A 26,320-nucleotide genomic window follows, 5' to 3' on the forward strand; every position below is an offset into this window, starting at 1 on the left:
ACTCCGCCCTACTTGCAAGCTATGACTTGGACAACTACAACAAGCTGTTTGATTTTATCTCCCATATCCCAGAGGACAGGAGAGCAGACTTTCAGTCCTTGTTGAGGGTCAGTTGGTGTCCAGGACAGCGCTACAAGCATCCCTGGACATGGCAGACACAGCAGCCCACGCTACCGCAGCTGCGGTGGTCATGTGCAGGTCTTCCTGGCTGTCTGCATCTGGTTTCCCCCAAAAATCTGCAGACCAAAGTGGAGGACCTCCCTTTTGATAAAGATAAGATTTTTTTCTAAAAAAAATCCGATGAAGTCCGTCACACTATGAAAGACTCTAGAGCAACCCTGTGCACACTGGGCATGTCTCCTGGGGAGGGATGTGTATAATGGTATCAACCTTATCCGAGGCGCCGCACACAACAATATCACCAGCCCCAGCCCAGACCATATGATCTAGGGAGGAATCACCTCCTAGGCGCAGACAAAACCATGCACAACCAGCTACCTCCCACCCTTCGGGAAACAAACAGCAATTTTGAAGTGTTGGTCGGGGGTTTGCGTGACCACCCTTTGACTCTGCCACCTATTTGCCCATTTGGCCACCACCTCCAGGTTTTCCACCATACCAGGCAAATAGTTCGTTTAGGTTACTCCATCCCTTTCATATCCTCCCCACCCACCCTTCCCCGTCCCTCTTCAGGGCCCCTCTCAGGAGCACCTACTTCGCGTAGAAGTGGCTCATCTTCTACAGCTCAGTGCAGTGGAGTCTGTACCAACGCCACGTTGGGGAAAGGTTCTATTCGCTACTGTCCCACTGCGTTCTGACCCAGAAGGAAGGTGGGGGATGGAGACCTGTACTAGACCTACGCCGGCTGAACAAATTTGTATGTGTACAGAAGTTCGAGATGGTCACATTGGTCACAATCATACCCACACTGGAACAAGGGGACTGGTTCACAGCCCTCGACCTACAAGACACCTATTTTCACATATCCATTCATCCAGCACAGAGGTGTTTCCTGCAATTCACACTGGGACACGACCATTTCCAATATAGAGTATTCCCATTCTCCACAGCACCGAGAGTATTCTCCAAGACCCTAGCCGTAGTCGTGGCCCATCTCCACAAACATTGGATGATACTTTTCCCCTACCTAGACAATTGCCTCATCAAAGGTGGCTCATACGACGAGACATTAAAAGGGACCCGTTTTGCCATCTCCTTCTTCCACATTCTAGGTCTGCAAATAAATGTCTAAAAATCCACCCTGACACCCACACAGCAGATCAAATTCATCAGAGCCCATCTGGACTCAATTGGAACTAGAGCCTCGCTCCCACACAACAGATTCCTCACTGTTACACATTTCATACGCATGCTCTCCGTTTGCCCCAGAATACAGGCAAGAACCTGCCTACAGCTTCTTGGCCACATGGCAGCCACCACCTTCGTGGTCAAGTGTGCCAGGCTGCACATGAGAGGTCTTCAGGGTTGGCTCAACTCCAACTACAAACCCAGCAGACACGACTTCTGCATGACGCTAACTCCTCCAGCGAGCGTATTGGCCTCCCTACAGTGGTGGACAAAACCAGAGAACAGATGCTAGGGCGTTCCCTTCCATCAACACTCCCCAGTGCTTAGGCTTACCACGGACGCTTCCCTGATAGGTTGGGGAGCGCACCTGGGGGAACATCCGACAGAGGGCCGCTGGTCCCTGTCCGAGACACGTGTGCACATAAATCTCCTAGAGCTCAGAGCAGTCAGACACCTGCCTTCGCTTTCTCTCCATCATAAAGAACAAATCCATTTGGATCCTGACAGACAATATAGCATGTATGTTTTACATCAGCAGGAAAGGGGAAGCACTACTGCACTCCCTATGCACAGAAGTCATCTGGTTATGGAATCGGTGCATACAACATCACATAGAAATCACCGCTTCCTTCCTGTCCGGGTGTGTCAACACTACCGCCAACACACTCAGCAGACACTTCTCCGAGGAACACAAATGGGAATTGCATCCCACGATACTAGGACAGCTCTTCTCCCACTGGGGCACCCTGTTGATAGACCTCTTTGCCACAACCCAGTACTGCAGATACCATCTATTTTGCTCCAGAGCGGGACTCAGGACCACATACCTAGGAGATGCATTCCTCATTCCATGGAACAACTCCCTCATGTATGCTTTTCCACTGATCCCACTGATATACAGGGTTCTACACAAGATCAGAGGGGACAAGACCAGGGTCATACATATTGCCCTGGCTTGGCCCAGACAGACATGGTATCCTTACCTGCTGCACATGTCCATCCGTCCTCCAAGGACTCTCCCCAGCAGACCAGATCTGCTCTCTCTCTCAGGACAACGGCTGGCTTCTTCATCCGCAGCTCCAGAAACTCCATCTGACGGCATGATTCCTTCATGGTTTCAAACCCACGAACTAGCCTGTTCTGAGCAGGTCCAGTATGTCCTCCTGCACAGTAGAAGAGACTCCACTCATAAGACTTGCCTGCAAAAGTGGAAATGCTTCTCTGTATGGTGCTCCCATAGACGCTTGACGCCCCACGCCGTGACCCTCCCTGACATCCTAGATTACCTTTTGAAATTAAAACAGGGCGGGCTCTTGCTCAGCTGCATCAGAGTACACCTTGCAGTTCTCACCACCTTCCATGATTTGCTGGACAGATATTCACTTTTTGCCCACCCCACAATAAAACGCTTCCTCACAGGCCTGCAAAATCTCTACCCTGAGATTCATCCACCAGTGGCCGCCTGGAATCTCAACCTAATCCTCCGAGGTCTTACGAAACCTCCCTTCAAGCCCTTAGCTACCTCATCCCTGCTCCACATGTCTATGAAAGTAGCTTTCTTGGTTGCCATAATGTCAGCCAGAAGAATAGGGGAAATAAGCGCCCTGATGACCTACCCTCCCTACACGACCTTCTCTAAAGACAAGGTTACCTTGCGAACCCACCCTACATTTCTCCCCAAAGTGGTGTCTACCTTCCACATTAACCAGCCAATATACATATCTGCATCTGGTTTTGTTCAATATCTTCATAAATGATCGGGAGGATGGTGTGGATTGCACTCTCAGCAAATTTGCGGATGATACTAAACTTGGAGGAGTGGTAGATACGCTGGAGGGGAGGGATAGGATACAGAAGGACCTAGACAAATTGGAGGATTGGGCCAAAAGAAATCTGATGAGGTTCAATAAGGATAAGTGCAGGGTCCTGCACTTAGGACGGAAGAACCCAATGCACAGCTACAGACTAGGGACCGAATGGCTAGGCAGCAGTTCTGCGGAAAAGGACCTAGGGGTGACAGTGGACGAGAAGCTGGATATGAGTCAGCAGTGTGCCCTTGTTGCCAAGAAGGCCAATGGCATTTTGGGATGTATAAGTAGGGGCATAGCGAGCAGATCGAGGGACGTGATCATTCCCCTCTATTCGACATTGGTGAGGCCTCATCGGGAGTACTGTGTCCACTTTTGGTCCCCACACTACAAGAAGGATGTGGATAAATTGGAGAGAGTCCAGCGAAGGGCAACAAAAATGATTAGGAGACTGGAACACATGAGTTATGAGGAGAGGCTGAGGGAGCTGGGATTGTTTAGCCTGCAGAAGAGAAGAATGAGGGGGGATTTGATAGCTGCTTTCAACTACCTGAAAGGGGGTTCCAAAAAGGATGGCTCTAGACTGTTCTCAATGGTGGTAGATGACAGAACGAGGAGTAATGGTCTCAAGTTGCAGTGGGGGAGGTTTAGATTGGATATTAGGAAAAACTTTTTCACTAAGAGGGTGGTGAAACACTGGAATGCGTTACCTAGGGAGGTGGTAGAATCTCCTTCCTTAGAGGTTTTTAAGGTCCGGCTTGACAAAGCCCTGGTTGGGATGATTTAACTGGGAATTGGTCCTGCTTCGAGCAGGGGGTTGGACTAGATGACCTTCTGGGGTCCCTTCCAACCCTGATATTCTATGATTCTATGATCCTATCCCAAACTTCATAGGACTCCACAGGAAGCAGCGTTACATACCCTTGACATCAGACTGGCAATCACATTTTATGTAGATGGACTAAGCCATTTCGTAAATCCCCTAGGCTGTCTCCACTTCGGAGAGATTGAAGGGTGCGGCTATCTCTAAGCAACGATTCTCCAAGTGGATCTCTGACTGCATCAGATCCTGTTACCAGATTCAGAATGCTCAACCGCGCCAGGGCATTAGAACTCATTCTACTTGGGCGATGTCAACATCAGTTGCATTCCTCCATAACTTACCTATTACTGACGTCTGCAAGGCAGCCATGTGGGCATCTGACCACACTTTCGCCAAACATTATGCTATCGCATAGGATACTACAGCAGATACCATAGTAGGTCACACACTATTGTCTACAGTGGTCACTGCAGCAACTCTAAAATCCCACCAACCATAGTGGGTACTGCTTCACATTCACCTGGAGTGGAGTACCCACAGGGACAGCACTCAAAGAAGAAGAGAAGGTTACTCACCTTGCCGTAACTGAGGTTCTTCAAGATGTGTGTCCCTATGGGTGCTCCACTACCTACCCTCCTTCCCTCTACTTTGGAGTACTACTCTCTCATCTCTATGGTAGAGAAGAAACTGAGGGGGGTGCTGGACATGCGTGCTTAGGCAGACCCTAACTATGCCACGAGATAGCAGCTGAGCACATGCATCCCAACCAGGCACTGCTACCAAAGATCTCTGATCAATGGCACTGGTCCGCACCATCACCTGGAGTGGAGCACCCACAGGGGGACACATCTTGAAGAACCTCAGTTACTGCAAGGTGAGTAACCTTCTGCTCTCAGAGAGGAGAGTTATCAGGTGGGCAGTCTAGCAGCAGATCAGTGGGTTAGGAAATCGCTAAATTGGCAACAAGAACATCTTCAGCAACTCATTCTTCCCCTCACAACCCCCACGTCTCCTGCCTGATCACCACAGCAACGGCAAGTTCCAGAGAAAGCTATGTGTGGCCAGCCTTATAAGAGAAAATTGCTTCAGAGGGTCAATCTGGAGTTCTGCTTCATGGTATTGAGATGCTGGGTAATCTTAATATGCATTTTAAACGGGACTGCAGGCCTCCAGAGAAGGCCATATGTCTTATCACAGTGGCTGAGGACAGAATGCAGGAGTACATTGGCAGGGACATGGCTTCAGAATGTTGGGATTGGCTCTCCCTAGACTGTGGTGCATTAGTGATATGTGCTTTAGCTAAAGTGGACTTTGGGAGGCTTTCAGAATTCTGAGATTGGCCTTTTGCTTTATAGGTGAGTAATTCTGCTCTTTGAGTTGGATGTGTATCCCAATTGCAATATCTGAACTGGCGCTAAGAACTTGGAACTGGGTGGGGTTTTTTGTTTTTTTGTTTTGATACCACTAAATCTTTGTTGTGAGCAAATCCATAAACTACTTCCAGTCACACGTGCTTCTACTCTAAGGCCATGGAAAGATTGGCCTGCAGGAAATAAAGGGGTATATCAGTCAAGTGACTATATCAAGGTCGTAAAAACAAAAACCTTCATATATGATCTGATCTTGGTTGAGATACCCTGACCTGCGTATCTCCAAAATGTGGCTGGAGAACTCTGCCAGCCCTGTGCTCTCACCTCAGATATGCTCCAAGGCTGGTAAATAAGGCATGTCTCCAGAGTTTGCGTCCGAGGCCATGCAAGAGAGCCACACTCTTAAATCAAAATCCTTCTTAGTGTATGTGCTGGAGTACCATTCCCAAATGACAACAGTCTTGATAGGCACATTTCCTAACTACCAACTCCCATCTGAAACTGAAGGAGCTTAAGTCAGATTCAACAGTGGAGTCCACTGCGCTCAAAATAACTAGCTCCACCCTTGTAAAGCCGGATGAATCGGCTGGCCAATAATCTCAGCTTCCCAGGAGCAATCATGGCTTACATCCAGGCTAGTAGTGTCTGAGAGTCACACACTGGATCTAGTCTGCAGTGAGTAGAGATGTAGCAGTCACCTTCTTATCCTAATCCATAAATCAACTTCAGGTTCAATTTAGAAACTTCTCCAGCCCCACTCCCAATCTTGTCTATTAGCAGCTAAACAAATAGACCTGTTTGCAAAGACTGATGGACCTCATACACTTCCAAAACTGCACATCAGGGAAGCCATCCTCCCTCAGGATCAATGGCCCTGTTCCATTTCACTGCCTGCACAGGTCACTTATGGTTCTCTGATCAATTCTGCTGAGGTTGAAGTGTCAGTACGGAGACCTTCTATGCAGGTAGTGAATGCTACAGATCTTCTTCTCTGTGACCATAGCATCTGCCAGACACCAACCAGAGGAACTGTTCTGACTTATATGCCTAATAAATCCAGACTGCCTACTGATAAGCACAGGAGCTCTCTTCTCTTGCTGACAGAACTGTGAGAATCTGATAACTTTTGGGTCATGAGAGAAACATATTAGAGCAGAAAGCAGCATTCCACCATCTGCTTTGAGAACTGAGCTTAGTTCCACGCATGGGACTGACAAGTCCATGCCACTGTTGTGGTGGTTAGGGGGCATCTCAGGCCCAGCAAGGGAAAAGATGTTGATAAAAAACCTGGCATGCTTCTATAACATTTAAGCAATTAAGTGTGGTCTGGAGTTTTGTGTCTGCACTGGCATTATTCCCATTGTAATCATCCTAAATCTTCTCAACCCCTTATTAAGCACACAGAAAAAGGAAAACAGTTAAATGCTTTAAAACATAAAGAGTAAAGGCATTTATTTTAACTCTTTTCCTTATTCATTTTTGCTGTACAGAGTCTCTCTTGGGGGAAGTCACTGCTTGATGGTCTCTTTAAATGATTTGATCTGTTCTTTTTTTGCAGGGTTGAAGAAAGTTATTTTAAATGTTGTTGCTGTTGAAGTCCAAACCTGTTTCTATTAAGTCCAACACAGGGAGAAAGAAAGGTTCTTCTTCGAGTGATTGCTCATGTGTATTCCCCAATAGGCGTGCGTACTCGCCACGTGCACTGGTGCTGGAAGTTTTTCCCCTAGCAGTACCGTAGGGTGGGAGCGTCCCCCGCAACCCCTGGAGTGGTGCCTGCATGGCGCAGTTTAAGGGGAGCTGCGCCCTCCCCCCACCCTCAGTTCCTTCTTGCCGCCAGTGAAGGTGTGTCGGAACTACTGTGCTCCAGCTTTGCTGTAGCTCGATCCCCAGTACTGTTAATTTGTTCAGTGTTAGTACCTGTAGTTAGTTAGCTGTTTAGTTAGTCAGCGAGCCTGGGCCCACCCCGGGATTTAAGTCGTGCGGCTCTTGTAAGTGTTCTATGCCAAGAAGTGACCCGCACGCAGACTGTTTGTGCTGTTTGAGAGAAACCCATATCAGCAAAAGGTGCAAGATTTGCAAGTCATTTAAGCCTCAGACCAAAAGAGAAAGGGACATTAGGTTCTGGGCCATCCTGATGGAGTCAACGCTGACCCTGACTCCGGCACGCTGCTCCGAACAGGTACCGCAGCGTCAGTATGCGGCAACCCTCCCGTGCCATCGACCAGTCGGCATCACTCCCCGTTCACGGGGCATGCCAAGAGGGCCAGGAAGATTCTCTCTTCGCAGCGGCACCAAGGGAAATCTGGGACAGAGGCTAGACCCATGTTGGGCAGTCCTCACTCCCCACTCCCCAGGCCTCTGACTCACGTTGAGCAGAGTAGCCTGGATGCCTTCCACTCCTGAAGCCCTTCATGTGGCCCGGCCTGTTGGTGAACAGCACCAAATCCACTTTAAACTCTATGCATTGGACCAAGACTATCGGGATGCTCCTGGACGCAGTGTCGGCCACAGCCTCTCTCCCACCAAACAGATTCAAGACCCTTGAAAGGTCTCATGGACTCGGTTTCAAAGTTCCCGGTGACAACAGCCAGGGTTTGCCTGCAGCTCTTGGGTCACATGTGGGCATGCATGTACGTGCTCCATCACGCCAGACTCAGGATGAGGCCCCTCCAACTCTGGTTGGCCTTGAAGTTCTCCCAGGCCGCGGACAGGATGGACAAGATCCTCACTGTGCCTGACAGATAGAATATCAGGGTTGGAAGGGACCTCAGGAGGTCATCTAGTCCAACCCCCTGCTCAAAGCAGGACCAATCCCCAACTAAATAAACTCTGATCACCTCCCTACGGTGATGGTCTGCCTCAAACAACATGCTTCAAGGGATCCCATTCAGGTACAGGTCCCCGTCGTTGGAGCTGGTGTCCGATGCGTTGGACCTGGGTTGGGGGGCCCATGCCGGGAACCTTCAGACCCAAGGCCTGTGGCCGGCCCAAGACCTGACCCTACATATAAACGTCAAGGAACTCTGGGCGGCATGGCTGGTGTGTATGGCCTTCCACTCGCACCTGGAGGGCAAGGTAGTCAGGGTTCTCGTGGACAACACAGCCTCAATGTTCTATATCAACGGGCAGGGCAGAGCCCGATACTCTGCCACGAAGCCCTCAGGTTGTGGGACTTCTGTACAGCCTACAACATCCACCTGAAGGCTTTCCACCTACCGGGCGCCCAGAACAAGAGAGCGGATTGCTTGAGCAGGGACGTTTCCTCGCAATACGAGTGGTCCCTCCACCCGGAAGTAACCCACTGGCTCTTCTGAAGGTGGGGAACTCCCCAGGTGGACCTATTCGCAGCTCGGCAGAACCAGCGATGTCCCCGGTTCTGGTCCGGGGGGTGGGGGGGTCTGGGGAGAGGCGCAATCTCTGATGCCATTATCCTGTCCTGGTCAGGCCGGATTCTCTATGCCTTCTACCTGTTCCCTCTAATCAGCAGGGTCCTGGAGAAGATAAAGACGGACAAGGCCCGGGTCATCCTGATTGTCCCAGCGTGGCCCAGGCAACATTGGTACGGGATCCTCACGGGCCTGGCGGTAGCTCTGCCGTGGCCATTGCCGCTCCACCCGGACCTCCTCTCAGGACCAGAGCTGCCTCCTCCATCCTACCCTAGTGGTTCTTCACCTCACGGCGTGGCTGCTCAGTGGTTAGGCAGAGAGGAGAGGACGTGCTCAGAACAGGTTCAGTGTGTCCTCCTTGAAAGTACACTGCCCTCCACTCGCCGTGCTTATTTGGCGAAGTGGTCCCATTTTTCTAGATGGGCGGCAGACCACAGTGTATCTCCCACGACCGCTCCAATCCAGCTTATTCTTGACTACCTCCTCCACCTGAGAGCCCAGGGCCTGGTGCTTTCGTCAGTCAAGGTACACCTGGCAGCCATATCAGCCTTCCATCCGCTGGTGCAGGGGCACGCGGTATTTTCCCATGCTATGACTGGCCAGTTCCTCAGGGGGTTGGACTGTCTTTTCCCATATTCTAGACCCCCAGTCCTGCAGTGGGACCTGGACTTGGTGTTGGCTTGTCTCACTGGGTCCCCTTTTGAACCACTGGCCATGTGCTCCTGGTCTCGCCTCTCGTGGAAGGTGGCCTTCCTGGTTGCAATCACATCAGCCAGGCAAGTCTTGGAGCTCGGGGTCCTGACCTCCAAGCCGCTGTACACTGTTTTTCATAAAGATAAGGTCCAGCTCCGCCCACAACCCACATTCCTCCCAAAGGTGGTCTCCGCCAACCACATGGGTCAGGACATTTTTCTACCAGTCCTCTGCCCCAAGCGTCCAGTGAGGAGTGCCGTCTCCAAACGCTCGATGTGCAACGGGCTCTGGCTTTCTACCTTGAGTGGACCAAGCCATTCAGAAAGTCTTCGCAACTGTTTGTTGCTTCGGCTGAGCGTGCGAGGGGCCAGCTGATTTCCACTCAGCGGCTTTCCAATCGGATCACTTCGTGCATCCGTATCTGTTATGAGCTGGCAGGTGTTCCCCCCGCCGCCCATTGTGAGGGCACACTTGACTCGGACGCAGGCCTCGTCAGCTGCCTTCATGGCCCATGTCCCCATTCAGGACATCTGTAGGGCTGCCGCGTGGTCTTTGGTTCACACATTCACCTCGCACTATGCAATCGTCTCCCAAAGCAGGGATGACGCTGGGTTTGGCAGGACTGTCCTCTGTCCTGGGAACTTGTGAACTCCTACCCACCTCCAACAGACATAGCTTGGAATCACGTATTGTGGAATACACATGAGCAATCACTCGAAGAAGAAAAGACCGTTATCTTTTCCATAACTGGTGTTCTTCGAGATGTGTTGCTTATATCTATTCCACACCCCACCCTCCTTGCCCTCTGTTGAGTTGTCTGGCAAGAAGGAACTGAGGGTGGGGGGAGCGCGCAGCTCCCCTTATATTGCGCCAGGCAGGCGCCATTCCAGGGGTCGTGGGGGGCACTCTCCCCCCCCCCCCCCACGGGTACTGCTAGGGGAAAAACTTTCCGCACCAGTGCACGTGGTGAGCACGCACACCTATTGTGGAATAGACATGAGCAACACATCTCAAAGAACACCAGTTATAGAAAAGGTAACTGTCTGTCTTTTAACAAAAGATACGTTATCTGTCGTCTTCTCTGCTTATTTTCACTTGCAACCGAGCTTTCTGGAGAGAAAGGCCCAATACACACTGCTGTTAGCTTTTCTGAGATCTGGCAAACTTAACCAACATTGGGAGGTGTTGCTTTCTGGTTACAGGCACATAGCAGTGTTGCAAAAGGTGGAGTTGTCTTAGCCAGTTAAGCCAGGCTCTTGTTAGATGGGGCAAAAAGAGACATCCTTTTCCTTCCTCATCTAGGGGGAGGGTTTAACAACAGAACCATAAGTTCACATTTCAGATGTTCAGGATTTTGCCAAACAGGTTGGGATGTCATCTGGTTCCCTTTTTGGCTTTCTGGCTTGCAGTGGAAGCCCACTGGTTCTGTGGTGGATCCCAGGAGACAGGAGGGGCAGCAGCAGCCATGATGTGGTGACACTTCCTCCTTCCTGTCCTGCTGCCCCCCAGGGTCTTTCCCTGATCTCCAGATACACAGTGCCCAAAAGGGGGAGGCAGACTCTTCCCATTGTGATTAACCAATCAAAGTATTCTGATTTCAACCTAACCACCTTCTCCCATTTACGGAATCTTTCCGATTGTTGTCCTGTCTACCTGTGACTTAACCTGAAGCTTGTCCTTTTAACATTAACAATCCAGTTTGTACCAGCATTGGTCTCCAGCTTTGGCTTGTTTTTATAAACAGTTTTATATCGCTGACTAAGCTGCTTTGTGACCTTGGATATCTTAGAATACAGGCCTCTGCTCACCACCCACCTGCAGTTTGGCTATGTGCCCCTACTAGCTGGTGAGAACTGTTAGGGAGATCACTGTCTCCCTGGGGGCAGTCTAGCACTTGCCTTGAGACATGCTATAGTCTGACTGTCTTCTAAGTATCTTATGCCAACAATCTTCATTATGAGACGCGGTAGCGAATGAACCTCAGCAGCATGTGATTCTTGCTGATCCCCTCAATCCCTCCCTTCCCAATCAGGGTTCAAACCAGCTCATGGCACAAACAATGCTGCAGGTAGTGAAGGATGAACTCACTGCAACCCACAGATAAAATGTGCCATGTACTGTAGTTATTGATCCCCACTCTTGTGTCTTCATGTGCCTTAAACACTGAGGTTTTAACCCTTTGGAAAGTAGTGGCTGGGGCAATCCTCCCTTAGTTCAGCACCTGCAGTCCTATTCTTGCAGAGCAATGACAGGGTTAGCCAAGGACGAGCCAATGTCCATAAAGCAGAGTTGTATCTATTTATTTAGGAAAAAAAGCATTACAAAAACAGGACTTAACAACAGTAGAGAGTTAGGATTATGTGAGAGTGATCTTTCCCCTTATGCTAAGGTGGTCACTTCATACAGTTTTCTGTTCCTTGTTTACCAGTTTCTCTTTAACGAGGTCAAACCAGTCTGTGCAACTTTCCGCAAGGTGCAAAGCTTCTCCAGGCTGGTGATCAGCCTGGGGATTTGAGTTAATTACCATGCAATGATTTTAGTTCCCACAGGAAAGTCCTGTAATTCCCCTATGGAGCTAGAATACAATACCTCGACCATGCAGGTACATGTAACTTTTATAAAGTTGATGCTGTAGTCCTTGGATATTCCATGCATCCGTAATATGTCACAAGTGTTATTCAAAGTAAGCCAGGGTGGCAGAATGGGGCCATGAGTAATGAGGTCTAACAAATATAATTCTAAATTTGTCTGGCTGGCTTTCAGGGCCTTTCTGCTTGACACAAAGGGGAGAGTGATCCAGGTTCTACCATGTGTTCCGTCAGTTTGCTCGTTCTAATGGCCACTGTTAGCAATTTCCATCCATCAGTGTGTCCGTCACCATGTTTTCCATGTTGGTGGTGGTGTTCCGGGTAAGAACGTCTCGGTGGATTGATCTCAAGTGAGGTTTGCTGTGTGAAAACAGCATATTTAAGAATTCTGTATTCTGTATGCCTTTGCAGAGAGAGAACTCAAAGATCTATTTGCAGGGGGGTGTCAACACTTCTTTTACACAGTGGAAAGGAAAAGAGTGGGTTTTTGTTTTTCTGACAGGTGGCTTTTTACTGGACTGTAGCAAGGGGGTTCTTTTGTACAATTCAACACTTTACTTCCCAAAGTATCCAGGAAGATAAAACACCGAGTCCAGCATTGTAGAGGGCTCCCTACAGGGCCTGTTAGTGCAGGTACTGGGAGCCCATCTAGCCTTGGCAAAAGCATCGGTAGTTCAACTCCCCACACTTCCCTATCATCTTGCATAGAAACAAGGTCAGATCTTCCATCTGGACACACAGGGTGGTTGTCTGGACCATGGAACCATAGCAGACTGTGACTGACTATTCTTTGTGACTTTTTCCTAACAACAATAATATTGCTGTACTTCCAAAGTACCCACAAGACAAACATATGTAGCAAAATGGCAGAGTCCTGTGGCATCTTATAGACTAACAGACGTATTGGAGCATAAACTTTTGTGGGTGAATACCCACTTCGTCGGATGCATGTAGTGGAAATTTCCAGAGGCCGGTATAAATATTCAAGCAAGAATTAGGCTAGGGAAAACAAGGTTGGTTCCATCAGGGAGGATGAGGCCCTCTTTGAGCAGATGAGGTGTGAACACCATGAGGAGACGCTGCTTTTGTCGTTGGCGAGCCAGTCACAGTCTGTGTTTAATCCTGAGCTGATGGTGTCCAATTTGCAAATGAACTGAAGCTCAGCAGTTTCTCTTTGAAGTCTGGTCCTGAAGTTTTTCTGCTGCAGAATGGCTGCCTTTACATCTGCTACTGCGTGTCCAGGGAGGTTGAAGTGTTCTCCTACAGGTTTTTGTATATTGCCATTCCTAATATCTGATTTGTGTCCATTTGTCCTTTTACGTAGGGACAGTCCAGTTTGGCCGATGTACATAGCAAAGGGGCATTGCTGGCACATGATGGCGTAGATTACATTGGTGGACATGCAGGTGAATGAACCGGTGATGGTGTGGCTGATCTGGTTAGGTCCTGTGATGGTGTCGCTGGTGTAGATATGTGGGCAGAGTTGATATTTCGATACCAGGCAGTGAAAAACTGTTACCGTGGAACCACCTCCAACATTCCCAGAATCTACAAAAATCATGATCCATGTTCTGGGTCCTAACTACAGTCGGTAGGAAACCAGAATTAACTTTTTGTAGTTTTAGTGTGCATGCTTAAGTAGTCAGTCCAAATGTTCTGTTGCACTTTGGGCCCATTGCTGTTTGTCCTGGCATGTTTGCCTCCTTTAACCTATTAATTACATGATAGTGCCACAGTGGAAAATCATGATGGGGTGTTAACACAGTAGTACTGATGGCAATGCATTCAGCTACGCCAAGAACCTCATTCTTTCTTCAGGTGGTGATCAGCCTTGGATCTGGCTCCCACGAGTTACTGCAGCCTAGGTGTTGGAGGAGGAGTACGAAGCTGGGTGAGAGGTTTTTTTGCTGTTGTGATCGAGCTATTAATGCGTAATTTTCTGAGTAATAGAGTGGTGAGCCAGACCTCTGTTTTCCTTCCTCAACAGTTCTTTCCCAGAAGCAGCAGTAGGGGAAGGTTACCTTTCTACTTAGGTGTAAGCTTACATGCTCCTTTTTAAAATAGTCCTTCCTGAGTCTGGGCTGGAAAAATGAAAGGTCCCTGTTTCAGTGTGGTTTGTTAATTCTGTGCACACTTAGTGTGGCAGGGAAAGAGCGGCTCTAAAACAACATTCTAAAAAGACCAGTAGAGGCTGAAGAGTGATGTAACCCTTTAATTGAGAACACCCCAGGGGAGAAATTACTACTAGTAGATTCATAGGTTCTATGGCCAGAAGGGGCCAGTGATGTGATATCTGGTCTGATCCCCCATATAGCCCAGGCCATAGAACTGCTCCATAATAATGGCTAGAGCAGGTCTCTTAGAAAAACATCCAGACTTGATTTAAAAATGGTCAGTGATGTCAAATCCCCTACAACCCTTGTTTTAATGGCGAAGTACTCACTGTTAAATTTATGCCTTATTTCCAGTCTGACACTGCCAATTAATGCGTTGAGCATTTTCCCCAAGGAAATTGAGAAGGGTAGAGGGTTAAACAGTAGGTGCCAGGTCACTGGTAAATATATATTGAATCGTACTAGTGCAGTGGGTTGCAGTGACTGCTTTTCTTCCATTACAGTCACTGGAGCTCTTCGTCATTTATCCAGGCTTAAACCGTGAAAGTTAAGAGCCCATAAACCCTCTAGTTCTTGTTTTGTGAAGTTCCTAGGGCTAGTGCCATTCTAGACTGCTTTTTAACCTCCCTCCGCCCGACAACTTTAAACTGAACGCAATCCATTGAGACTTTGCCATAGAATCTATTGTACGTGCTGCTGCCAAGGTTCTTCAAGGGTATCAGTTCACTCTACCACGAGGCCACTTCAGCATGCCATGGCAGAAACAAAAAAGCATTGGCTAAATAAGTCCACATAAAGATCAAACCAAAACTCTTGCAGCTGTAATTAGCTCAAACACTATCAAAAGGAAACTGTGGTTATCTAGAACTAATGCAGAAATGAGGTAAGATCTGTCTTAACTTGGGGTTACAGTCTGAAGTTTATGTTAAGCCAATCCGTAATTGGTCCTATCTCATCATTTTATCTCAGGTCTACTGCCTGTGAACATTTGGAATCAACTGATGCTTTAAAAAGAAACCACAGGTACTCCTTATAACATAATTAATAAAATTACTCATTAAAATTACTCTCAAACCTTTCCCATATAGCCAGCTTTAATGAACTGCACATAGGTAAATTATTAAAGCCTTTTAGATTACTCGCAGTCAATTTTGTTATCACCGGTGAGAAATTGGACTAATGTCTAGCTAAATTCAGCACTCAAGCCTACAATTTTACCACGTTGTTGGATTTTTCTTAAAACTATCTGATTCACACACACAACCTCTGTGTAGGTGTTCCCTGTCAATAATCATTTAACGCTGACCAATTTTTGAATTGCTTATTTGATTTTTTTTTACCTCCATTTGTTCTTGTAACAATTTCCCTGCATTGGTCCAGGAACCTGGAGGCATGAACCTTACCTATTGACAAGTCAAGCTAGACGTGATTAAGCATACCCAGCCTCTCTCTAATGCTCAGTACATGCTACTTGGCATCTCCAACTCGTCAGGGACGAGTGGCCTGGATCATCATCATTTTTTTTTTTCTGTTTTGGAATATCAATTGGCCTGTCTCTAACAGCAAGCCTGTTTATGGGGTGTTGCCACAGATCAGGCTTACAGATTGATCCTTTCCTGTCAGATAGGAATTGTAAAGTAGGGCATGCCTTTAGCTACCACAAGCAGTGTGTTGCTCCGAATAGACTTTCTTTGTGGAGATTCTGGTTGGCATAAATCTCTCCTCTCTCCCCTTCCATCCCCTTCTCCCCCCGATCAGACGTGTGTCCCAAGGTGTGAAGAATGCTTCAGAAGTGATCATTTCAGTTTATTTAGCATGGCCAGAATATACAGTACCTGACTTCTGGACATGCAAAAATACAGACTGAACGGTGTTGCAACTGTTGCAAGGTAGCTCAGACATTGACAGCTGTTCATGGGAGCTGAAAACTCTCAGTACATTCTCACCTCAAGAATTCTGATAGGGTCAGCGGCTGGGATCAGCAAAATTCTGGGCACCATCTTCAATTCAGTTAGTCAACACCAAGACTCCTAGGCTCTTTAAATAGCATTTTAAAATTCTTGTTCATCCCACATGCATGTTTCAGCTCAGGCAAAGTGCAGATAAGTGTACGGAATGGAAAATAAAAGCTGTAAAACTGACTTCCTGGGATTTGCTTCTTGAATTGCAAATGGTGGTGGGATTTGCCCATCTCCAGGATTTTTTTAGGGTTGCAGGGAAAGCAGAGAAACTGAACATGTGCGCTCGTGTCTACTGCCTCTTTCTAGCACAACCCTGAATTCCACACTGGGAGAAAGGGAGGAGACGGATGATGAACATTTCAGAGAGCAAGAATTGTTAAGTGGGGTGCCTGTTTTCCATAGTGGGTTAACTTCTGGCAAAGAAAGACAGGGCCTGACTCTTTGCCCACTAAAAGTAGGTGGACTCCAATTGTTTGCTTTATCCTACTTCAGGGCACTACAATTGTACAATCAAAACTTTCACATTCTCTCCCCCGCCCCCCCCAATCACCTACATACCTCAAGTGAGGGGATTTATTGTGTGCATATGATCAGTGCACATGCATGGTGTGTGTGTGTGTGGGGTGGGGGTGGGGGGTTGTACATAGGTGAGGGGCCATTATCTGAAAACTTGAGGTAGGAAGGGAATGCTGGGTTACCAGAGTTCACTGTTGTATTGTGAAGCCTGGACTGTTAGCATGGAAAGATTTCTGCTCCTTCACATGGCTGGGATGGAATTTTGTATCCATGCCTTGCCCTACAGAGCCTCGTGTAGGCAACGGGGAACTAAAGAAATCCTTGTTTCATATGCTGCTCTGTGAAGTGTGGAGCAGGCTCCCTAGAAATGTCTGTGCACTCAGGGAGGAGGATAGTTTCATTCCAGAAGGATGAGTCTCCTTGTACTAAGGTGGGCCAAAGTTGAAAGCTTGCCTCTAATATACGCTCTAATTGTCATACACCAGAGAGAGAGAGAGAGGCTCAGCACTTAGAGCTGTTCCAATGACAACAAGCGCTGCTGAAATTATAGCAGGAAACTGTGACTCCTAAGGTCAAACGTCTAGATTTTAGGAATGGCATCCAGATTGCTAGGCCTACTATTAATTGGTAAGACTTGGCTGCTGCGCTGGGATTGGGTCACCAGGTAGAAATGACTATAACTGGGCTTAGAACCAGCGGCTGCTGCCAATTAAACTGACCTAATGAGCTAAAAGACTTGCGAATAAACTGAGGAGTATGAGCATAATACAGTCAAAACCCCTGACTTGGGATAACTCCAGGCTTCAAATAAACAGTGACTTCCTGCTCCCCTCCCATCCCACCCATTTGTAGCTGAGGTATAGACTTTAAAAATGCCTCATGCCCGTGCTATGTGGACTCATGGTACAGAGCTGCACATCTAAAACACTACCAAGTTCACATACATTTGTGCATGTTCCTTCAGCAGGTTCAAAATACCCTACCTGTGGGGGTTTCCCAGGTAAGGAAGTTCTGTGAAGTAGCTGAGTGCTGCTATAAATAACAAGAAGGCTTCATGCGTAACTTAACTAGACACCACCCCTGCTGGGAAAAGCCTCCGTAAGAAGAAGGAAAAAAGATTTATTAGGGTTGTTTTGCAACTCTTGTCTCTTCAGATCCCAGCCCTTCCTTCTGGTTTGCAGGACAGTGCTTCAAGGCAGGCCAGTCCTTCTCCTGAGGCATTCTCAGTATACAAACAAATGGACAGATAGGAATTAGGGGAAGAACACCACCAAAGTAGGGTTTTTTTAGATAAGTGAACTAGAGTCTTGAAGAATGAGGATGAGGCAGGGGCCTTGTGGATCAGTTCAGGGCGAGAGCATGCTTAGGGGGCCGTGTGGAAGAAGGCATAGAGGAGATGGTGTTAACAAGGACGTGAATAAGAGCATTAGGCATTAGCGTGTGCTCCAGTAACATTACTGCTCTGTGTAAGCGTTGGTGTTTTGCTCTATTGGAATGTGATCACTTTGTTGCCAAAAAAAACCCCAAACAAGTTTGTGTTACGCTGATTCACATCAATATTTGTGCAAGGAGATGAGTCCCCACAGAGTGGTACAAATGACGGAGCTGTAGCACCAGAGAAATTCAAATACAATGTGCTGGTGAAAGGTCCAAGTCCTCTTCACCTTCCTTCCTCCCTCCCCTCTCTCCCTCTAAAAGGGGACTGTGGTAAGGAGGAGGTTCTGCGATTCCTATCAGGATACTGTCCCTGGACCGTGCTCAGGGTGCCATCTTTAATATAGACACCTAGCTAGTAGGTGCCTGAAACATAGTCGCAGAACTTTGCTGTTTGGAAGGGACCTCGAGACTTCCTCATGTCCAGCCCCTTGTGCTAAGGCAGGACCAAGTGAACCTATCCCAGACCTGACAGCTGTTTGTCCAATCTGTTCTTAAAATCTCCCGTGATAGGGATTCCACAACCTCCCTTGGAAGCCTATTTCAGAGCTCAACTACCCTTAGAGTTAGAAAGTTTTTGCTAATATCAAACCTAAGTCTCCCTTGCCACAGTTTAAGCCCATTACTTCTTGTCCTTTCTTCAGTGGACATGGAGAATAATTGATCACTGTCCTCCTTTATAACAGCCCTTCACATATTTGAAGACTGTTATCAGGTCCCCACCTCAGTCTGCTTTTCTCAAGACTAGACGTGTCCAGTGTTTTTAACCCTCCCTCATAGGTCAGGTTCTCTAAACCTTTGTCACTTTTGTTGCTCACCTCTGGACTCTCTCCAATTTATTCATATCTTTCCTAAAGCACATAGGCCAGAATTGGACACAGGATTCCAGCTGAGGCCTCCCCAGTGCCAAGTAGAGCAGGACAACTACCTCCTGTGTCATACATGGGACACTCTTGTTTATACACCCCAGAACATTTAGTCTTTTTTGCCTGTGTATCAATTACATTTTTGGCTCATCTTCAGTGTGTGATCCATGATAATCCCCAGATCCCTTTCAGCAGAACTACCACCTAGTCAGTTAATGCCCGATTTTATAATTGTGCATTTGAATTTTCCTTCCTAAGAGTAGTACTTCGCACTTGTCTTTATTGAATTTCATCTAATTCATTTCAGATTAATTCTCCAATTTGTCAAGGTCATTTTGAATTCTGATCCTGTCCTCCAGAGTGCTTGCAACCCCACCCAGCTTGGCCTCATCTGCAAATGTTAGCAGCACACTCTCCATCCATTATCCAAGTAATTAATGAAAGCATTTACTAGTACCAGACCTAGGACTGACCCCTGCAGAACTCCATTAGATAGGACCTTCCAGCTTGACAGTGAGCCGTTGATAACTACTCTTTGAGTTTGGTCTCTCAACATGAGGCCTCCCTACCCTGCACTCCTGATGGAGGTGGGAGGGGGTCTCTGCTACACTTCTTCCCCGCCCTCCTGCTTGGCTGCTGCGAAGGGCTCTCTCTTACCCTGTTCTGATCTCAACCTCTGTTTTAGGGGAGATAGGAGGGGGGGACTCCATAAACAGAGCCTGCTTTTGGGACTTGGAGCTCTGTCTAGCAGCACTGCTGCTGTTATGAATCATTTGGCAGTAGTGGAAAAGTTGTTTGTCTCTTCAGTTTCGCTCTGCTGGCTGCAGGCTCTGGAATGCCAGACTTGGACTGGTTAACGTTCAGTTTTGTGTGGGAGCAGCTGACCTTACAACCGTAAGAGCTAGAAACTTAATTTTTAATGAGAGCTTGAGCCAATGGCAAGCATTTCCGGTCCTGCCATATGGTACCATGTAAAATCCATGCGCAATTCCTTTCCTTCTGACTTAACTCTTCCTGATACAATATATTCTGATAATAGCAAATTACATATTTTTAGCTGATGTGATTTTTAGATTGATCTCACCAGGAAGAGACAAATTTGTTAAACCGCTTTCTTCCCTTTCTAATATCCTGCTCCTACTGTGTTGGAAAATATACGAGCCAGTCATGCCAGAATTGCACATTCCTGGAGTGGGGTTTGGTGTGGTGAGCATATAAATAGTTCTTCCTCAAGGGGAACATGTTCAGATTAAACAGACTTGATCAGGAAAAAAATAACTTTGTATGCAAACAGCAAATGGCAGTAAAAATCTAAATTGCCACCTTGAACCTTGTCTCGTATATTTCCTGAGGGCCTGCCCTAAAGGATAGGTCTGAAACTTAAAGGAGTTGCAGCCTTGTCAACTGTAGCTGCCTCAGGCCAGTAATTGCAGGGATCTTGCATCCCAGGCCTCCAGCTGTGAGTGCCTTTTCTGTATTTAGAGCAGAGCCCCCTGGCCAATTAAATTACTCAGTCAGATTAAATCAATAAGAGCATTAAACCGCATGGCAATTGGACAATCAGCTTCTAATATTTTAGACTGAGCTATTGCACATTTCGTTGCCTACTCTCAAGCATACCGATTTTCCAGAAGTAGCTAACTTTAGATACACACACTGAGGAGCTCAGACAGTGGAATTCAAAAGGAGTGAGAAGGAGCAAAGAGAACTCCTGCTAACTGTAGACCAGCCAGCTGTGTTCCTTTTTAAATCTGGCTGGTCTGGAGATCTGGGACATAAACGTCTTGAATAGTACAGCACACCACTGGTGTTACCAAGCTTTGGTTTTACCTTACAGAGGGCTCCTCTATAGCTGGAGCATGGAAGGCGCCATATTGACCTGAAGGCCAGCCTTGAAAACAAACACATACCCTAACACTCTTGGGCTGTGGTATATCATCAGACTTTAAACTGAAATCCCGATTGAAATTGGAGGCATCCTGTGTAAAACTGATGGCTCATTCTCTTTGTAAAAGTAGCTTTAGTCTTACCCTTCTGGAGAGCTGCTTTTCTTTCATTTAAAAGCTCAAGCTCGTCTTCTGTTTAAGGCTGCATCTTATTCACAGAAGTCACAAATTCCATTACCGGTTTTTATTTAACAATCTCCATGACTTTTTGACCCGATGGATGTTTCCATGTGGATGGATGGGTGTGATGCCAAGCAGATGGACCTGTTTCAGTGAGTCGCTTGAGAGCAGCCCGTGTGGATTTAATGAGAGGGTTAAAGGGCAGGGACTCTCCTCATTGGATTGGTGCCTTGTCAAGAAGTGTGCAGTGCTTATTTTCCAGATTCCACACGCCTGCATATTTTTGGCAGAGCCTGAGCTCTGGTGTAAGTGATGTCTGTTCAGCACTGCTCTTCCCACTGCCTTAGGAGAGGCTGGCAGGGAAGCAGAGCTAGAAGACCAACCTCTGTTCTCTCTTAGCAGCCCTGCTGCAGGGCTGCTGATCTGACTCTGCAGGCACCAGTGTCCAGGCTGCTTAAAATAATTAAAAGTATTAGTTAAATGCTGCCTGTTAACTGTTGTTTTAAATGCAGAATAAAGGCAATTGTGATTTTTAAATGACCCGTGAAATGGCATTTCCTAACTATAAATTCATGACTGACTTTTGTCTTCCTGAAGCCTGTGAATAACAGACTTCTCTCTGAGCTTGAAAGCATATGTTTGTGTTGATTTTTGTGTAGTTCTTGCCAAACCACTTTTAAAGAAAGGAGAGAAACACTGGAGGGATGGCCTGGTTGGGGCACGTAGTTCTCCTATCTGCCAGAGCAGCAGCCCCTTGAACAAAGTCCAGGTCTTCTCAGCTTCAAGGCCACAGAGTCCCCCTCCGCTTCCTCGGTGATTGTGTAGCCATTAGGTGGAAATGAAAGAGATGAACTGATCAGACACGCCTTGAAATGCCTTTAGGGTTTCAGCTTGAATATTTTTAATTAGCTCCATGTAAAGACTTTATTACTTCAAATAACCATGATCATAGAAGATTCTTAGTTTGATCCTTTTTCTCCCCTTATGGTGCACAAGAAGTCTCAGTAGATGCAGTTTTTACACCCAGCTAGACACCCCAAGCACGACTAACAGCCAGTGGAAACATCAAGTGATTATCTTTAAATACACCTGTCAGGAACCTATAAAAAGAGCTATGTATGTCCATAACATGGAAGGTGGCTCAGCGTTAGCGTGGTCGAGAGATGCTTTGCTCTAATATAGTATGGAGTACCTTATCTAAAAACATCTGTCATACTTTGTCATAGCTGATAGGAATTTTGGGCTGCAGGTTCGGTAAATGACTGATTGGCATTCAGAGCCAGTGGATTAGCAGTCAAGAGAGTGATATATAAAGATTTTCTCCTTCCCATCCTAATTCCTTGTTTCCGCCACCTCCTTTCAGGGTGAACCCTTGGCAGTGGTATGACACAGCCGAGAGCTGTACCACCCTCCTGAACCCAGGAGTGTTTAAAGTTTGGCTTCAAAATGTTGCATATTTCAATCCCATATCAAAGCCCCATGATGATTCAGTCTGAACTAGGACAGTGTCACAGTAGTGAGGGATGTGCTAACCTAGTTTGAAGGGAGGGTGGTCTAGTGATGTAAAGTGCCCGAATAGACATCTGGAAACTCCCCGTCCAGCTACTGGCTTGCTTGTGTGATTTTCTTTCCATGATTTCACTTTCTGACCTGCAAAATGGGGATAGCTACCTCACAGACAGACCCGTCTGAATTCATGAATGGCCTCACCCCAATCTTACTGAGGTGGTTTAGAGTCAAAGCAGGCCCTAAGTGCCTTTCATAGCCTTGAAATGGAACTAGACTTACAAGTGAAACGTTTGTAGAGTGCTTTACGACCATGTGACAGAAGAGGGTTTAAAAGTGCAAAATACTTTGTGTCCTGATAGAATATTGCAAAAAAGATACCTTTCCTGCCTCCTGCTGTACATTGGCCTTTTCCACTGTCTGCCTGTGAGGGATCTGTTTTTCTCCCAGTTCTTGGGCTTTGTGTTTTGGTTAGTGAGTTGGAAATTGTGGCCTGTTCTCCTTCGTATCATTGCAGATAAGTAAATACTGGGAAGTTAATTTTTAAAAGCTTGCAGAGTGGGGTGATGACCCAAGAGCTATGTAACTGGCTTGATAAACAGACTGAAGTGGATCTAGCTGTTGAAACTGTAACAAGTGAAACATGGATACGATGAACTAAGAGAAGATAAAACAGCCATTGCATATACACTACTTTTTGTTTTTTGACTACCTTTCACTCTGCATGAACTACATGAACAGATTTGGATTAACTCCTAGCGAATTTGACAATGGCTTTTCTTTTAAGCCTGAATTTCATGGGTAAGGGTACATATACACAGCAGAAAGACACCCTCTCCCCCCTGGCAGCAAGTCTCAGAGCCTGGCTTGACTGACTCAGGTTTGCGCTGCAGGGTTAAAAATAGCCGTGTAGACATTCAGGATTGGGCTGGAGCCCAAGGTCATAAACCCAGCAAGGTGGGGAGGGTCTGGGAGGCTAGGCTCTAGCCTGAGCCCAAATGCCTACACTGCTATTTTTAGCCCAGTAGCGTGAGCCCCATGAGGCAGCGTATGTTGAGCTGGGCTTGGAGATTCACTGCCGTTGGGGTTTTTTGTTGCGTAGACGTACCCTAAATGGGATTAGGGCCTGAGTACTTCTAAATCTGGGTTAGTCCTATCTGAGACACTGTGTGGGGCAAATGGGTAGAACATCTTCTTGGTCCTTAGTGCATCTTAGTGAACATTTCCAACGCTACCACTTGTAACTGCGAACAATTCAGTATGTTGTGGCATCATGAGCAGTAGGATATTGAAATGGGGGGGCAGGGCTTCATAGAATCATGAGCAACAAGCAGCATGGGTTAATCTAAAGAACAAATCCTGCCTGACACACTTGATGGCTTTTTAGGTAGAATTATAAAACTAGAGAATAAGTGTTGTAGTATGTGTGATATAACTGGGTTTTAGTGGCACATTTGTAATGTCTGTCCAAAGTTTACAAAAATAATTCAAATAGACTTGGAGAAGAACAGTATCACCTGGAGTGAAAACTAGCTGAAAGACTACAAACAAAAGAGAGACAAGGTGGGTGAGGTAATATCCTTTATTGAACCATCGTCTGTTGGTAAAAGACAAGCTTTTGAGCTACACAGAGCTCTTCTTCAGGTCTTGTTAAATGAGAATGTAGCGTTGAAGGAAGAATCCAATGGCTGGTATAGAGTTCGAATAAAATAATGAAGACTGAACCATGTTAATCTAGAATAAGATGATAACCTAGGTGATGTGAGGATCAATAAAGACCACAAAAGGACTCTGATTGGAAAAACAGACAAAAAATGACAAACAGATTAGAAAAATGCCAACTAATGCTTTAAACCCAAATATTCAGTGAGCAGAAGAAAGCAAAAAAGCCGTAATGCTGAAGAGACCTGTGTGTGATGGGAGACAGCAAATTAGGTAGGGGTTTGTAGTACATTGTGGGGGCTTCTTGTATAACTATGTCACCGAGTAAGGAGGTGACACTCAGGTGTACCTGCGTTCATTTCTGGACACCTCGATCCCAAAAAGATATTGACAAATTTAGAAGGGAGTAAATAAGAGGAACAGAAATGATCATAGGGCTGGGAGTATTGACTGTTTTTGAATAGAGTTGAATCATTTGTTTCTTGGCAGACTAAGGTGGGAACCATCTACAAGTATATATGATGGGTATAAATGCTAGTGAAGGGAAAGTTACTCAGTGGTCTACGAGGGTAAATAAAGGCTAGATTGGAGTCGATAATATTTAGAGATGGCATTCCCTTTCAGGCAACAGGTGAGCTGTTGAAGGAATATTGTGGGAACTTCACTCTTACTGTGTTCTGTGTATTGGGCTGTGAATAAATACAGCATTCTTTCAGAGCCAGTAATGTCAATCATAAATCACAAGTGTCTGAGAATAAACTAGGCTTTAAGCAGTTACAGCCAATCAGATCTAATCAAACTGTATTCATGATTAGTGTTTGAATGTTGCTGATTGTGGTTTTTGTTCTAGAATCCTCTGCAGATGAAAGGAACGGTTCCATAACTGAAGGAAGCCTACCTCTAGCCCGCAAACATTGCTTCCATGTTTTAGGAGGAAGGAACGTTGTTTCATCTGGAGAGCTTAGAATTGAGGATGCTGCAAGCCTGTTCTCGGTTTTATATGTACAACGTATTTTTCCAGATATTAATTCCTGTTTGTGAAATCTTGAGTCTCAATCTTCGAAAATAAGATTAGACTCTGCTGTAGAAAAGGAGAGACTGCCCCTCGGGCTTTACTCTCTCTCATTACTGGAGCCCTGGATTATTCCCAGAAGCTGATATTTACTTTATTTTGAAGCAGACTTTCTCAATCTTCTCCGACCTCTTCCAAGTTTTGGGCTGCTCAGAGGAAATACGTAAATAAAAGTAGGATGCCATGGAATTTGTATTTACGCAGATTGTTCGTAGAATAATTATGTTTGAAATTTGGTTTTGTTTTGAAAAAATAAACAGATCTATGGGAAATAATCCTAGCAGGACTTGCCCCAGTTTGTCCAAGGGTGATTTTTTTTTTTTTAAAGAAGCTAAAGTGAGGAATCAGAATTTGAAAACATGATTTGGTTTGTCTTGCCAACTTGCAGCTTCACTTGTTAGATAATACAAGATGTTCTGCTTTATGAACATTCTTGTGCATATTGATGCTAAATCCCAAGTTACTTCAGAATATACCCCTTACCTTTTCCTCTTTCCCCCAAGTATCAGATCTCCCCACTTAGTTCATATAGATTTCCCTTTGGAGAAAAACATGCACATTCCCTGAATTGTTTTTGAATGGTTATGCCTTGCAGAGTGACTGAGTTGTTAAATGTAGATTTGAATGCATGCTAATGAACAACATACAGCAAATACAAAATCAGTAAGAAACCTTACAAAGATTCCATGGAAGGGGAAACTGGCAAAGCAGAACGTACTGCTCCCACCCTGTACGTCCCAGCTCATGCCCTCTAGACATTGCACATCAGTGGTAAGGAAATGAGCAGGGTGTGAAGGAGAATCACCTCTGGTGAATGCACATTCCAGAGACTGCTTGCCAAGAAAGAAACCACTTGAGCTTTCTCAACCTGTTTTTCTCCACCTTCTGGCTCTTGTATTCCACATGAGCAACAAACTTAACTGTTGTTATTGACTGACTTAAAAATCAGCAAGCAAAGATAGTACAACTGGTAAGTTACGGTGCCGAAAGACTTAATCTGTCAGTGTCTTGTAAGCACAGTACTAAATATTTAATTTACAGCATGATTAATTTATGCTAGACTTTGTTGCTTATGGAGAAAGTACGTCCCACATGCCTATTTAGCTAGGCAGAGGGTCAAATTCTCCTCTGTGTCATGATGTAATTC

The 26,320-nt window shown here is 46.3% G+C and overlaps 1 protein-coding gene across 3 annotated transcripts in view; it reads left to right on the forward strand.

Moving 5' to 3' along the window:
• Positions 1–25,435, forward strand: part of FKBP6 (FKBP prolyl isomerase family member 6 (inactive)) — a 47,493-nt gene extending 22,058 nt beyond the window's left edge. Inside the window, exons 9-11 of one of the 3 annotated variants that reach the window (XM_073316154.1) lie at positions 13,795–13,867; positions 15,060–15,113; positions 24,952–25,435. In XM_073316154.1, the coding sequence (XP_073172255.1) occupies positions 13,795–13,867; positions 15,060–15,100 (114 nt within the window). In that variant the 3' untranslated portion in view covers positions 15,101–15,113; positions 24,952–25,435. Of the gene's footprint in view, positions 1–13,300; positions 13,393–13,794; positions 13,868–15,059; positions 15,114–24,951 lie in introns of those variants that run through there. The other 2 variants (XM_073316156.1, XM_073316155.1) reach the window with 2 other exon arrangements.
• The last annotated feature ends 885 nt before the right edge of the window (positions 25,436–26,320 follow it).

The sequence above is a fragment of the Lepidochelys kempii genome, chromosome 17 (genome assembly GCF_965140265.1).
Source record: "Lepidochelys kempii isolate rLepKem1 chromosome 17, rLepKem1.hap2, whole genome shotgun sequence".
Taxonomy (NCBI): Eukaryota; Metazoa; Chordata; order Testudines; family Cheloniidae; genus Lepidochelys; species Lepidochelys kempii.